Source organism: Ochotona curzoniae, unplaced genomic scaffold, assembly GCF_017591425.1.
Source record: "Ochotona curzoniae isolate NIBS_2020 unplaced genomic scaffold, NIBS_Ocur_1.0 contig_2321, whole genome shotgun sequence".
Lineage (NCBI taxonomy): Eukaryota > Metazoa > Chordata > Mammalia > Lagomorpha > Ochotonidae > Ochotona > Ochotona curzoniae.
In genome coordinates this window covers 17,838,154-17,852,234 of record NW_024465421.1, presented here as the reverse complement: position 1 = coordinate 17,852,234, position 14,081 = coordinate 17,838,154, and the positions used below count along the sequence as shown (strand labels likewise).

Here is a 14,081-nt window from a genome sequence, read left to right as displayed (position 1 = left end):
TGGACAGAGTGTGGGCTTATTCCTCTGGGTACCAGTGAGGAAATGCCTGCTCCATGGCCAAGGAAGCCTCTTGATCCTGCTGTCCCAGCGTTAGCCACCGGGGTTGACTTTGCTTTTAGTCTTGTGAGTGTGTGTTTCAGGTGTAATCTTTTTAATATGGGAATGTTTTTTCCCCTTCTGTAACTTTTTATGTGCTCTATGAGAAAAGAATTGAAACATGCCAAAATGTTGCTTCTCACTAACACAAATGAAACAAGACACCATATTGTCCCTTAATAGTTACCAAGATTTATTCCATAAAAATTCAAATGTATTTCCTTAAAATTTATTTGCATGACAGAGAAAGGAAAGGAGAGAGAGAGAGAGAGAGAGAGAAATAAAGAGGGACAGAGGAAGAAAATCTCTGATTAGTTGATTACCCAATTCCTGCCATAGTCGGGGCTGGGCCAGACTAAAGTCAGGATCTAGGGTCTCAGTCGATGTCACCTGCGTGGGTGGCACAGGCCCTAGCACTTGAGTGATTACCTGCTGTCACCCAGAACGTGTTAACAGGCAGCTGGAATCGGGAGTGGGACTGGGACTTGAGCCCAGGCGCCATGATTTAGGATATGCATTTCCTGAGTTACATCTTAACTGTTTCACCAAACCACTGCATGTGTGAGGATTTCAAACTAGAAGAGGTTAAAAGATGAACTCTGGCTTAGCGCCCTGGCACAAAGAGGGATGGGGCGGACAGGCTTGTTCCCCAGGGGAACACAGGGAGGTTTCAGTCCCTGTGTGTGGGAAGAAGGACCTGGTGGAGAAAGCCCTGCACCAGTGCTGTCCTCCCAGCTGACAGCAGCTGCTAGCCCCAGGTGAAGACTGCCCAGCTGTCCGGAGCAGGGAGAATTCCATCCTCTGTTGAAGACCTCTCATGAAGACATACTGCAACACACTCCCTTTCCAGAAAGCAAACCTCCTTCAGAGAAGCCAAGCCCTGGAGCCAACCTGGGCAACTGCAGATGGACAGTGAAAGCCTGACGTTTTCATGTTGCTAATGTTAAACATGTCTTTAAAATACTTTATTTACTTGAGAAGCAGACCAAGAGTTCCTGTCTGCTGGTTCACTCATGGTGGCCAGGACTGGGCTGAGCTGAGACAGGAGGCCAGGAACTCAATCCAGGTATAACCATGTAAGTGGCAGAAATTCCACCCCTGAGGGTGGAAAAATTCCACTGCTGCCTCTGAGGGATTGGAGAACAGGAAAGTGGAACTGGATCAGAAACTGGACTTGAACCCAGGAACCTGCTGCAAGACATCAGATCCCAACCAGCGGCTTAACCACGGAGTTTGAACCTGGGTACTTGCTACGGAATGTGATATTCCCAACCAGTAGCTTAACCACCAGGTCACATGACCTCCCCTAGAATCACAAACCTCTTAAGTTGATGTTCTTGACTATGTAATAGTATGAAAATGAGCATTTGAATTCATACTGAATGGTAAACACAAGATAGAAAGTTCTGCATTTTCTATGATTGCATCTGTGTAAAGAAAGAATGTATAGCAAGAGAAGAAAAATGTGCAGGGATCGTATGGGTCTTCTTGCCTTCTCTTCTTTTTGGTGTCGTCTAGGTGATAAGTACCTCACTTTCCCATGGCCAGCAGCAGCCCTTAGTATTTTCCATGTCGTTGTGGTGCAGTGTTTTGAGGCCACTTGTGCATCACCAACCACTTTGGGGGTAACTCCGGAGGTGGTGGTTCATGGGACCCACTTGTACTTGGTCAGGGAGACTCATGATGTTGGGGACCCGGGAGGGTCACGCCTGCCACTGGTGTCTTAGAAACATGCGCAAAATTCCACCTGCCTGGAATTCCAGTGGAATGGCCTAGGTGTAGATGAATTGTTGTTGCTGGTTTTTGAAAGGACACCATCCCCGACTTCCTGTGAGTATTGGTCCTCCTTGGTCCCCAGCTGCCAGATCAGAGCCCAAGGAGGGTGGTTTGGAGCAGATGCCCCAGTCCCCATCATGTCCACTCAAGACACGGCCCACTCAGCCAGGACACAGGTGGCTGTGGTTTGCCTGAGTCCCCCAGTGGGCAGAGAGTCCCTTTGTAGGACTTGCAGAATGAAATAAAATGTGCAAGTTCTATTGGGATCATCTGCCCATGTTTCTTGTTGAGGGCCCAAAACCTGATCCCAGATGTACTACATGCCAGGCCACCCCATGCTTAACAAAGAACGCACTGCCCAGCCTGAACTATTTCCTGCCTGGCACCTTGCAGGAAGAACCATCTGTGTGATTTCACATGGTTTGTAGGAAGTGGGAGAGCCACTGAGGTTGGCCAAGGGAGCCCTGGGTTCGAGCCCCACAGCCTTGGTTCTGATGATCATGGTTAGATCGTGTTGTTTCTGAGTTTTCTTTCCTTCTGCCTTCACTTTCCTGCCCCTCCCCCCCCCGTTTGGTTCCTTTGCTGAGTTGGTGGACTTAGTGCCCTTCCTTGGGGAGCGGGGAAGGAGCAGTGGTCTCATAAGGCCATCACCCCTGTGTTGCAGTGATGTGGCTGTCTCCTGATTGCTCAGAGGCAAGTGAGGCAGTCTGCTGTTACAAGGAATGCATGAGTCAGGGCTCTGTGGAGCAGATCATGTGAGCTTGCTTCATGCTTGAGCTGACTCCCTTTCTTGGCAGGGCCGCAGATTTCACCTGGTCTCACTCTGTCCTTTTACCTACAGGGAGCCAGTGAGGCAAAGCAGGTAGAGCCACATCGTGGGGCTGCTGTCCCGTCATGCACCTGCTCCCACTTTAGCATGTCACACATGCTGTGCCCTCCTTGCCAGCCTGCATCCTTGGGTCCCTCCTCGCTGCGGTGCTGTCCACCTTTCTTCAAGGCAGCCTCCACGAATATCCTGCCTAGGACTCCCTGTTATCATTCCAATGCTTGTTTATGGGATTCATGTCCAGTCCCTTCTCCCTCCTGTGCACCGAACCCCTCTGTTCCCCAAGACTGTATGCTTCAAGATGCAAGATGGACAGAATTTGCTGGCTCTTTTGCTCCTACTAGTGAACACAGTGAGGCCTTCAGTTGGTGCTCTGTACACACTGGTTGGGAGAATAGATGCCAGGAGTCGGACCTGGGTTTTTGAGCTCCTGATTCCCAGCCTGGAGGCCCAGTGGATCTTGCGGTGAGTCCTGAATCCCTGGGGCCCTTGGCCCTGTCGTACAGCTGTGTTCTTTCCCCATAGGCCCCTGGATGGGAACAGCTGCCTCTCTCAGATGCATAGCTGGCCTCCACTGCAGGTGCTACATGGTGACACTGAAGTCCTCTTCCCCGTGAGCGGTGTGGGCTCCTATAGCCCAGCAGGTGGGTGTTTCCTGATGATTTCTCTGCTCCAGTAAGAGCACTGGTCCTGAGAGCCTGCTTCAGTGCCCCACTTTCCTGCTTAGGAAGGGGAGCTGGGAGGCCTGGGGCCCTGGAAGGAAGGGCTGGCTGAGATGCAGAGGTCAGCCAGGCTTAGCTTTCCCAGAACTGGAGTTCTTGGCTGAGAGAGGGTTAGGCAACTTTGGTCTGAGGTCCCCAGGGAGCTCTGGGACTGCTGCTTCTTCCTTTGGTTGTGGCCACTCAAACTTGGCGAGATAAAGTTCATCTCAACTAGTGGCCGTCCTTTCGCCCTCTGGGAGCTGGGCCTTTGTGAAGTAGACTGCCACCAGCACTGGGCCTGGGCCTTCTCTTCTTTTTGGAAGATTCATTCATTTGAAAGGCAGAGGGACAAAGGTGGTCACAACAGCCAGAGCAGGGCCAGGCTGCAGCCAGGAGCCAGCAACTGCATCCAAGTCCTCGGGTTGCCTGTGCTTCTCCAGAGTCTGGGGTGGGGGTGGGAAGAGAGCTGAGTGCAAGAGAGATGGCGTCTGCTCCGTTCACCAGTAGGCACTGGTCACTGTCCTGTGTGGAGAGGGGCCTGCTGGGAAGCCTGCTGAACCCGAGTCAGCATCACCTTGGGCTGCTCAGCAGATGGCGTTGCCTGTGTTCTGGCCTCCATCTTTGCTTTGGTAGTAGCATCTGAAGGAGGGGGATGAGTTGGGTCATCAAGGATGACCCAGGCAGGGGGTGCCTGTGAATGAGATGCTGGAACTCTGGGTTCAGCTGGCTCTGCCAAGGGCGGGACTGTGGGGCCACACTGTCCTGCACTTATACCCCTGAGGAAGGAGGCTGAGAGCTGAGGGCATCAGCACTCAGGGTCGGCTGTGGTCAGCATTCTGACAGGAGCCAGCCACACGGGACCCAGATTGGAAACCAAGGCCATGGTGAGTGGGAGGGGGTGAGGCTGTAGCTGGAGTGTTGGCTGGAGCTGCCACAGGGGCCAGGGCCCTGGAGCTGAGGCTCTGAGATACCTTTGCTTAGCACTTGGGGGATGAGAAGGTAAGGAGAGGTGTATCACAGAGGAGAGCCAGGGAGGCTCTGAGAGGAGAGCTGCATGTGTTGGGGAGCGGTGAGGGGAGGGTTCCATGGGTCCCCAGGGAGCAGTTCCAGTTGATTTGAGGTGACCAGCATCCCTTACGCAGCCAGTTGATGCTGATTGCCAGGCCTGGTGTTCTTGAGTTTGAGCTGTATTTAAAAAAGTATGACATTTTAATGTGTGGTGGGCGTTACTGAAGTGTTGTGTCATCCCATTTTGTCCGTGAGGTCAGTGTGGTGCAAAGGGGCTGGGCAACATACTGAGTTAGTCGGAGAACAGGGAATTGAACAACTTGGTAGTTGGGCAGAGTTGGTACTCTTGAAACAACCATGGTAGCATGGAAGAGGAGGTGGGACTTTCAGGAGTAGATACTTCCTGAAAGAGTTGGAAGTGAGTGGAAAGCAAGATAGAGAAAAAGTTAAAAACTTTTAGCCACCAATAACCTGGGCTGTCTTGATGTGACTTGGCCAGGTCCCAGGGGGCTGTGCGGCAGGTGAGTTAGGGAAGCAGTTAGGGGACACGCTCCCTCCTTCTCTGCCTTCCTGGTCCCTGGGTTCTCGTGGTGGACACTGATCTTAACGACAGAGGCTCATGGGCTGACACTTTGTCCTAAAAAGGGACTGGAGCAGCAGATAATGTGTGTCTGACAGTCACGGATGTCTCCTGCCTGTTGGTCCTAGAGTTCATTTATAGCCTCTTTGCCCTGTGAATACCTTTATGGCTCTGAGAGAAGTGGCGGATATCCTCAGCTGTTAGACCATGCTTCCCTCTAGCGTCCCTGTCGGGTTGCTGCAGGCAAGAGCTGTTTTTGGTCAGCTGGCTGTTTTGTTCTCCCTTCATTCTGAGATTGTCTCTGAAAGATCATGGACTTGGTACATAATTCCGTATGACTCAGAGTTGAGAACAGCACAGGTTAGATGGGAGCACGGGGCCTTCTGTCAGTGACTGATGCCAAATGTGAGATGATCCCTGAGAAAATGAAGCAAGCAGTGGGTGACAACCGAGGTGGTTGGATGTGGTGGCGGGGGACAGTGTAAGTCAGCCAGCAGGGTAGCTGAGCCAGTGTCTGCGTGGTACCCTTGTCCTGTGGGGAACATGAAGGGAAAAGACAAGTCTGACCTCCTTTCTGTTTATTCTCATGCACAGATGCCCCCGTGGGAAGCCTGGAGAATGGCACAGGCCCAGACGATGGTGTCGTGGCCGAGGCCGGGCTGCGGTTCAGGTTAGTATCTGGGGACAACTGCTGCCTTGTGGGGAATGGGAGGGGTGTCTGCACATCTGGGATCGGAGACAGACCTTATGTCTCACACTGTGAGGTTGCCGGGACCTCAGATGGTCTTTGCCTGAGAGACATTAACAAGAAACAGTATTGATCAGACCTCACTTGCTTGCCACCTTTACTCTGAGCTGAGGACAGGCACTTCCTGTCATTTTCTTCGTTTAAACCTTGGTTAGTATTTGGTAGTAATATTTAACAGCCTCAGTGTTGCATAATATTACAGCCAGTGAACTATTGTACAATCTCTCTCACACGTCAGAACTAATTCTGGATTGAAATGGCTCCAGGGGTAGCCCAACGTCCTGGAGTGTCTGGTGGCAGAGCTGGGACGAACACCAGAGTCCCCCTGATGTCACCACGGTCTTGTTGGTGATACTGTTCTCTTTCCCCATCATGATTTGAATTTGGCACTGCAGGAATATGCCACATCTGCTTTGGCAGCTCTACTTCCTGGGTGGAAGTTTCAGCTCTGACCCATGCTCAGTGTCACCTGGAATAGCCAAGAGTTCTGTTCTCCGAAGACAACACCACCATGGGAGGAAACTTCTGTCTAGTACAGTGTCAGAAAGGCTTGGTGTCCGCAGACTCTGCCCAGATCCTGCCGCTTCCCCTCCCCCTTTTCTTTGGCTGTTTATTTGAGAAAGTTTGGAAAATGTAGCAGTGGGAGAAAAGCCCCCTCTGAGCCCCGTCTTGCCCACTCCCTGCACAGTGGATGTTGCAGTGCTTTCCCTTCCGCTTGGCTCGATGGCCACACGACGGCCACATGATGGCCCTGCTGCTGCTCTTCTCACGTGGGAGAAGCCCTGTGCCCATGGAGTTGGCGTGGGTATTGGGTACAGCATGAGGCTGCAGTTCGGGATGCCAATTTCCCGTATTAGAGTGCCCAGTTCTAGTCTGGGCTGCTCTGCTGCCCCTCCAGCTTCCTGCCGATGCACATTCTGGGAGCTGGAAGAATTCCTGGATTGAATTCCTGAGTCCTGGATTCAATGTGGCCCAGGCCTAGTTGCTAAAGGAATTTAAAAGAAAATATCTATTTATTTTTTACTTGAAAGGCAAATTTACAGAGAAGAGAAAAATCTTCTATCTGGTTCACTCCCCAGTGGCTGGAGTTGAGCTGATCTGAAGCAAGGGGACAGGTCTCCCACGTGAGAAAAATTTACCACATATGAACATTAAATATATGCACACATTTATACATGTCACTCTTGTTTTTTGCTGTGACATGTTGCTGTGATCACTGAGCCACTACAGCTAGGGAAGGCACAGGTTCCCTTGCATTGCTTAGCGCATTTGGTCACCTGCTGTGATAGATGCCTTGACCATCTCCTGGGCAGCAGGCTTACCCAATGTCCGCCTGTTTGCTCCATGTGGCTCCCACAGCCTCCTGGTGTCAGGGGGATGCAGCCACACTGCAGCACCACACTGGTGATTTTGAAAGATCAGATCACCAACAGAAAGCCCAGGGTGTGGGAGATGTGACAAGGACACTGGTTTGCAGTGGGGGAGTTGAACCTCAGTTGGCCTTGTGGCACTGGGAGGTCTCAGCATTCATTGTTCTGCACATAGCCATGGATGCCTGCAAAGAGGCAGTGAGGGCCGGGCCTGCAGTAGTGGCCTTCCATGGGTCAGCCAGCAGGCAGACATGGCCCCTGTGCCCACTGAGCCCACCAGCCCACCAGGCTGCCCCTGGCCTTGCTGCTAGCCTTGGGCACCTGAACAGACCTCATTGCCCGCTGCTTTGGGAATCGTCCGGCCGTTTGTGCCAGTGGCTGAGTGTAACTTTCTTCCTCCTGCTTGTCCCCAGCGTGGAAGCCAGTCCTCCAGGCCAAGGAAGTCCCTTGAGCAGCCTGCTACCTTCCGCCTCGGCGCCAGAGTCGATGACAATCAGTAAGTACTTCAGGAGCTGTTGCTCTCCGTCCTGGGGTGACACAGAGTTGCCCTCGGGCTTGCTGTCATGTGACTGTGCACTTTGCACAACATGGCAGCGTGTTTGTGGGGCCACGGAGGTTTCCTTTGGAACGCTGGAGGGAGTATTTTCCCATGTAAGGAGAAGTGGACCTCTCCAACCTGATCAGCTATTACTAAGTGGGTTAAAACTGTCTGCAGCCTCTCTCACCTGGATGGGAATTAGCTAAGGAGCAGTGAGGATGAGGGTGAGGTGACTGTGCATGATCAGCTGTCAGCTAGATGGGGATTCCTCCATGGCTGCACAGGGTGGGCAGACTGGGGACAGGATGTGGCTTTGTGGGTGTCAGATACACAGGGCTCCTTCCGTCTTGCCTCATGAAACTCAATAGTTGTTTCAGCTCCAGCCATCCCATTCTCATTCCAAAAAGGGAAGGAGACTCCTTGAATTTTTTCACACAGAATTCAGAGATCCTAAATTAGGGTCATAGTAACCTCCCCCTTGTGACCCTGTTAACTTTGAGTGGGATTTAGCATTGCCTTCAGTTCCGAAAGTAACAGCCGAACCAGAAGCAGCATCACCACAGACCCCATGAGAGTCCTTGAACAGCAAAGGGAATGTGCTAGAACAGGGAAGCTAAGCCGGGTCACAGATGTGGGCGTCGGGAAGTGCGTTAGCAGGAGGGACAGCCGCATCCTTTGCACCTGCTGGGTGGGTGCTTGAGCTTTGTTGAAGAGCCCCCCTTGGGGCTGCGGGGTGCTGTCCCGGAGCTCACAAGATCCATGGCTGTCTGGGCAGCGGCTTGAAGACTGGCAGGGGTGCCAGTGTCTCTCTTAGTCCTCTGTACATAGGCACTGGGGGGCCAATAGTGTGAGTTCCATGCCTAGAAGAAAAGTGAGTCAGCACTGAAGGTATCCTGGGACTGAGTCCTGGAAATAGGGTGGACTGGGCAGGGAGAGGGACCCCTGTCCTCGCTGCCGAGGCCTGCTGTCAGTCAGTGTCTTGTCTGCCCTGCAGCTCTCACAGGTGTGGTGGGGACCTTACTCTGGCACTGGGCACCCTCAGGAATTCTCCTCCCTCCACCTTTTTCCCCCCCCCTTATTTCTACTTTTTAAAAAAAGTTTCAAAGATTGATTATTTGGAAGGCAAAGTGACAGAGAGGAAGAGTCGGAGAGGTCTTTGATTCATTGGTTTACTTCCTAAATGCCGGTTGAGGCCAGCAGCCTGGAACCCAGTCTGGTCCCCCACGTGGATGGCGGAGATGCTTTCCCTGGGACTCATTAGCAGGAAGCTGGCTCAGAAGCAGAGCAACCAGGTCTTGAACCCAGGCCCTGCTGATCTGGGATACAGTTATCCCAAGAGCCGTGTGCCTGTTCCTCTCTGCCTGTGTGTATTACAAATGGCAGCAACCTCAGGTCTCACCTCTGCCCTCAGGGCTGTGGGGGCGGGGCATGAGTGAGGTCCTAGCCAGGAACCCTGGCTTGGTCTACCTCACCCTCAAGTGGCTTCTGTCACTGGTCCAGTCCGTGCATTTCCACCTCACTCATGTTCTGGGCACGGTGACACTGAGGTGGCTTTGGTGGTGTTCACCTGGCTTCCTGCAAGTTGTTTTGTGGTTTGCCATCTCTGGCAAGGGGTGAAGCTCTGACCTAGTGCTTGGTGATCCCACAGTCCGGGGCGGCCAGCAGTATTTGGAGGCCTTGGGCCTGTGCCATGGGCTGCCCTGTGCGTGCCAGCACCCAGAGCCCTCAGCTTGCTGGACAGTTCCTGGCACTCACAGCCCACCCTCATGGGTCACCAGTGGGAGGAAGGGAAAGGGCCAGTCCCTGTGTTGGGCTGCTGGGGCTGTGGTCCCAGGGGCCCAGGAGGGGTGGCTTCCTCAGTAGAAAGATGTTTTCCCATGGGTCTGGAGTCTGCAGGGGCATGGCCTCTCTGATGCTGAGGGCCACCTGCTCCCCTGTCCCTCCTCCTCCTGTGGACAGCGGGATCCCACTCTGAGGCGTCAGTCTAACTGACTTCCTCCTGGGCCCTGTCGTGAATGTAGTCATGCTGAGCCTTGGGGCTCTCTGTCTGGGCCCATTTTCTGTCACTGTAACTAAATACTGATGTTGGGGAATTTGTAGAGAAAAGAGGTTTCTGAGGCTCTCAGTTTTGGGGCACCAAGGGCTAGCATGCTTCCTTCTCTGATGGGGAGCAGATGTGTGGGGAAGGGGCAGGGGTGTGAGAGGCCGAGGCAGACCTGCGAGTGCTCACTGAAGCCCCAGGAGAGCTGACTCAGTCCCCTGGGAAAGCCTTCCTCCTGCCGGGAGGCCCCAACACCCATGGGGGATGGGTCTTGGGGTGAGATCTGACAGGACACGCCATGTTCATGCTGTAGCAGGCTGCGGCACACTCTGTCCCCAGTGTGGTGCGAGCCACGTCCCCAGGGCAGGCCAGGTTCAGGTCAAGAATCCTGGGCCAGCACATGGGGTTTAACTCTCACAGACGTGGCACAGGCTGGCTGAGGCACCTGCCAGCTCTGAGTCCCTGCAGACACACTGGTCTCCCGCCAGGTGGCCTCATCTGTCCTCCTCGTGCAGGTGGCCCTTCTCTGCACTGTGGAGTGGTTCAGCCAGGTTGTTGAGTCCAGCGCTCAGGGGAGTTCGTAAGTGCTTTCTGTGGCAAGCAGTCTCCTCACTTGGGATCGCTGCAATTGCAAGGGCTTTCTGGGGGCGCCTTATTGCCACTCGAAGGCAGGCAGTGTGACCAGGCCCACATTACTGTGTTCTCTCTCTCTCTCTCTCAGGTCCTTTGGTACTTGAGAAAGCACAAAAGCCTCTTAGGAAAAAGTTAATTACTGAGCAAGGCAGTAGCCACAGTTTGGAGTTTGAGGTGTTTGCAGTTCTTGAAGGTGGCCCTGTGGAACTTGCTTGGCCACGAGGAGGTCTTGCGCTGGCTTCACGCAGCCCCCGCTGCAGCCCACGAGCCAGCATCTGCAAAGGAGGCAGCGGGACCGAGGCTCCAGTCGGGTAGTCCAGCTATCTCAGCGTCTGTCTCAGGGACGTTGCCATGACCCCGAGACCTTCCAGGAGGCCTCAGCCTGGGAGCAGGTGCTGCTGTTGTCTGGGGAGCGGAGGCCAGGGACGCTGCTTTGTGCTATGCAGGGCACGGGGCAGGTCTCGCAGCAGGGCCTGCTGTGCTCCAAACCCACGGTGAGCCTGGGATGGGAGATGGCAGCATGGGGCCGTTTTCTGGGAACCCGCTTTTGTTTGCAGCTTTGCTTTCTTGAACCAGTGACCTCTGACAGGTCTCAGGGAGCAAAACGTGGGAGAAAAATGAACCAAATTGAATGCTAAATCCAAGCATTTTTTTCCCTTTGTGTATGTTTTTGGGAACTGGTTAGTTCCCTCAACCCTGCAGGGAAGTTGAGGAGCACTCGGGGAATGTGCTGGAATTCCCCATGATAGCCTGGGAGGTACGTTCATGCTGAGCACTTGGAGATGGTTGGGCTGTCTTGGTATTTCTGTGTGGCTTTAGCTTACTGAAAATTCATCCCATTGATCCCTATTGGTATTTGTAGAAGCCTTATCATCGTTTTCTTCCTGTTAAAATTTTAAAGAATGTGACCTATTTGGAAGGGAGAGAGAGTGGTAGAATCAGACACGGGCACTGGAGTATGGGATGTATACAGGTTACGTTGAGGCTGATGTGATGCAACAAGCGTCTCTGCGTGAATTTCACTGTTGAATTAATTTCTTCGTGACTGGGAGCTGGATGTTGTCCCAGTGGCTCAGCTCTTTGATGCCTGCTGCCTGCTGCAGAGCAATTGTGGAGCCACCAGGGGGAACCCTAGTCCGTCCTCTGCCATCTGCAATCTTCCATGCATGCATTCAGTGCAGTGGTGTAGATGGTTTGGGTCTCTGGTTCCCTAGCCTTGAGTTTCCCTGGTGGAAACAAGGAGAGCCAGAGGGACGGGAGCAGACCTGTCCCGGGGCGTTTGGCCTCCATCTCAGCCCTCTCACTGCTGACTGCTACCGTGGCTCCCCCGCCAGCCCACTTTGACAACTTTTCAGATTCCCCCACCGTTTGCACTTGTGTGGGGGCTGCTGCTCTATCTGGCTTTCCAGTGGAGAGATGGTGGGTGCCTGGATGCCGGCCCGTCTCTCTCTGGTCCAGCGTCCCTGAGCCTGCATGTTTCTGATCATGGGTGTGACCCAGGCATCCTGCACACACCTGTTCCTTAGTACTGGTGGGAGAGGATCAAGTGTTCTTGTGTCTGTGTTTCCATTTACCATCTCTTCATGATGTTTTATAATCATTAATTTATTCCTTCTTTCCTGGAGCCCTCAGTGTATGATGAGACTCCTTTTAGAATTGGCTGATTAAAAAGATGAACTGTGCTGGAACCGTGGTCCTCAACTCATTTCACATTCCTGGACTGGAAAATGCACATCTAAGGCTCTGACTCCAGATGAGGCAGGGAGAAAAAAACCAAAAACCGAAAAACAACCTGAGTTCATTGCTTTGAAGTTGTGGCGACTGGTTGGTCTCAAGTCACCTGCCTCGGTGGAAATGGAGGTGTGGGCTGATGCCGGGGACCCTTTGGCCGCTGCAAGGATCCCTGGGCAGAGGAGGCACCGACTCACCAGCTGCGTTCTTTGAGGCTTTCATTTCTGAAACACCTCCTGCCAGGGTCTCTCTGTCTTCTGAGTGGCCTGGCGGCCGGGCTTCCCCAGGATTACTGTAGGAACAGCTTTGGGGTGGGGCCTGTGTTTTCACACAGTTGAAATGTTCTCTGCAGTGCGTGCATCTCCCGGAACCCTGAAAATTCATCGTGATTTTCCATGCAAGTGCTACTCTGTATTACTGTGTGTCAGACTCAGGGCTGTGTTTGCCTTCCAGAGGTATGAAAGGCAGTTGCCTGGAGGGAAAGGCACTGGCTGGAATGCTGGAGACTGGCCACTTCCTGTGGCATCTCAATGACTGCCCAGGGTGTTGGTGTTACCCGGCTCTGTACAGGGGTGGCTCTGAACTGGGGTCTGACAGTGCCTTAGGGCTGCTGGTGGCGGGAGCCTGCTCGCCTCCTGGGTCTGAGACAGAGTGTTTGCTGGCAGAGTACGAGCCTGGAGTATGGGTCAGCACACAGTTGCTGACAGCGAGGGTACCAGTTGCCAGGGAAGAGGCCGGATTCTGCTGAGAATCTGCTCTGAGAGAGAGAAAGAGGAGATTTGAACGGTATTACACAGGGAGAGAGAGAACTAGACACAGAGAGGGAGGCCTCCCATCCTCAAGTGGCAGCCAAGACTGTGGCTGAGCCCGGCCAAAGCCAGGAGTGTCATCTGGGTTTCCCAGGTGGCTAGCAGGGGCCCAAGCACATGGGCCATCTTCTGCTGTTTTTTTTTCCCCAGGACATTAGCAGGAAGTTGGATTGATTATGGAACAGCCAGGACCTGAACCGATGCCCATATGGGATGCCAGCACTGCCGGTGGCAGCTTTACCCATTCAAGCCACCATTGTCTCTAAGTATTTTGACAGAAAAAAAAAATTACCTGGAAAAATGTTTCCCATCAGTCTAAATTAAATTTTTCCCTCTTTTAACTAGCATTTAAGGTTTATAGCAGGAATGGTTTCTTTAGGGGTAATATGATAGGGACAGAACATTCTAGAAACAGAGAAAATCATCACACAGGTCAGGACCAGGCTTACGTGGACATCGTTGTTGTTTGCTTAAAACATTATTTCTTTGAAAGAGATATGCAGAAAAAAAGGGAAGGAGAGAGCCTGGCTCAGTAGCCTGGTGCCTAAAGTCCTCGCCTTGCATGCACCAGGATCCTATATCGGCGCTGGTTCATGTCCCGGCAGCCCCACTTCTCATCCAGCTCCCTGCTTGTGGCCTGGGAAAGCAGTGCAGGACAGCCCAAAGCCTTTGGACCCTGCACCTGTGTGAGAGACCCAGAAGAAGCTCCTGGCTTAGTTCCGGCCATTGTGACCAATTAGGGAGTGAATCATCGGATGGAGGATCTTCCTCTCTGTCTCTCCCCTTCTCTGTAAACTTGCCTTTCTAATAAAAATAAATAAATCTTTTAGAAAGAAAGGAATGGGGGAGAGGGAGGTAGGAAGGGAGGGAATGGGAGCCTGTTCACTCTCCAAGTGGCTGCCATGGCTAGGGCTGGGCTAGGTCCAAGTCAGAAGCTTCGTCCAGATCTCCTACACAGGTGGCAGGGCACAAGCACGTGGCCCATTCTCCACTGCCTTTCTAGGTGCGTGAGCAGGGAGCTGGATCAGAAGCGGAGCAGCCAGGACTTAAACCAGAGCCCATATGGCATGCCAGCATTGCAGGGAGCGTCTTCATTGACTGCACTGCAGTGGCTGAGCCGAGCACCGTTGGTTTTTGCATGAGCTGATGTCTGTGGTAGGTTCATCATGTATGGCGTGCAGAATCCTGCAGCCACAGGCAGCACTTAGAAAACAGCCCCTCCCC

At 53.0% G+C, this 14,081-nt stretch overlaps 1 protein-coding gene across 1 annotated transcript in view; it reads left to right on the top strand.

Annotated features, from left to right (window-relative positions):
• SNX29 (sorting nexin 29) overlaps positions 1–14,081 on the top strand; it is a 247,346-nt gene that overhangs the window by 52,761 nt on the left and 180,504 nt on the right. The window contains exons 9-11 of the mRNA XM_040973311.1: positions 3,224–3,342; positions 5,582–5,657; positions 7,519–7,601. Of these exons, the coding sequence (XP_040829245.1) occupies positions 3,224–3,342; positions 5,582–5,657; positions 7,519–7,601 (278 nt within the window). The remainder of the gene's footprint in view (positions 1–3,223; positions 3,343–5,581; positions 5,658–7,518; positions 7,602–14,081) is intronic.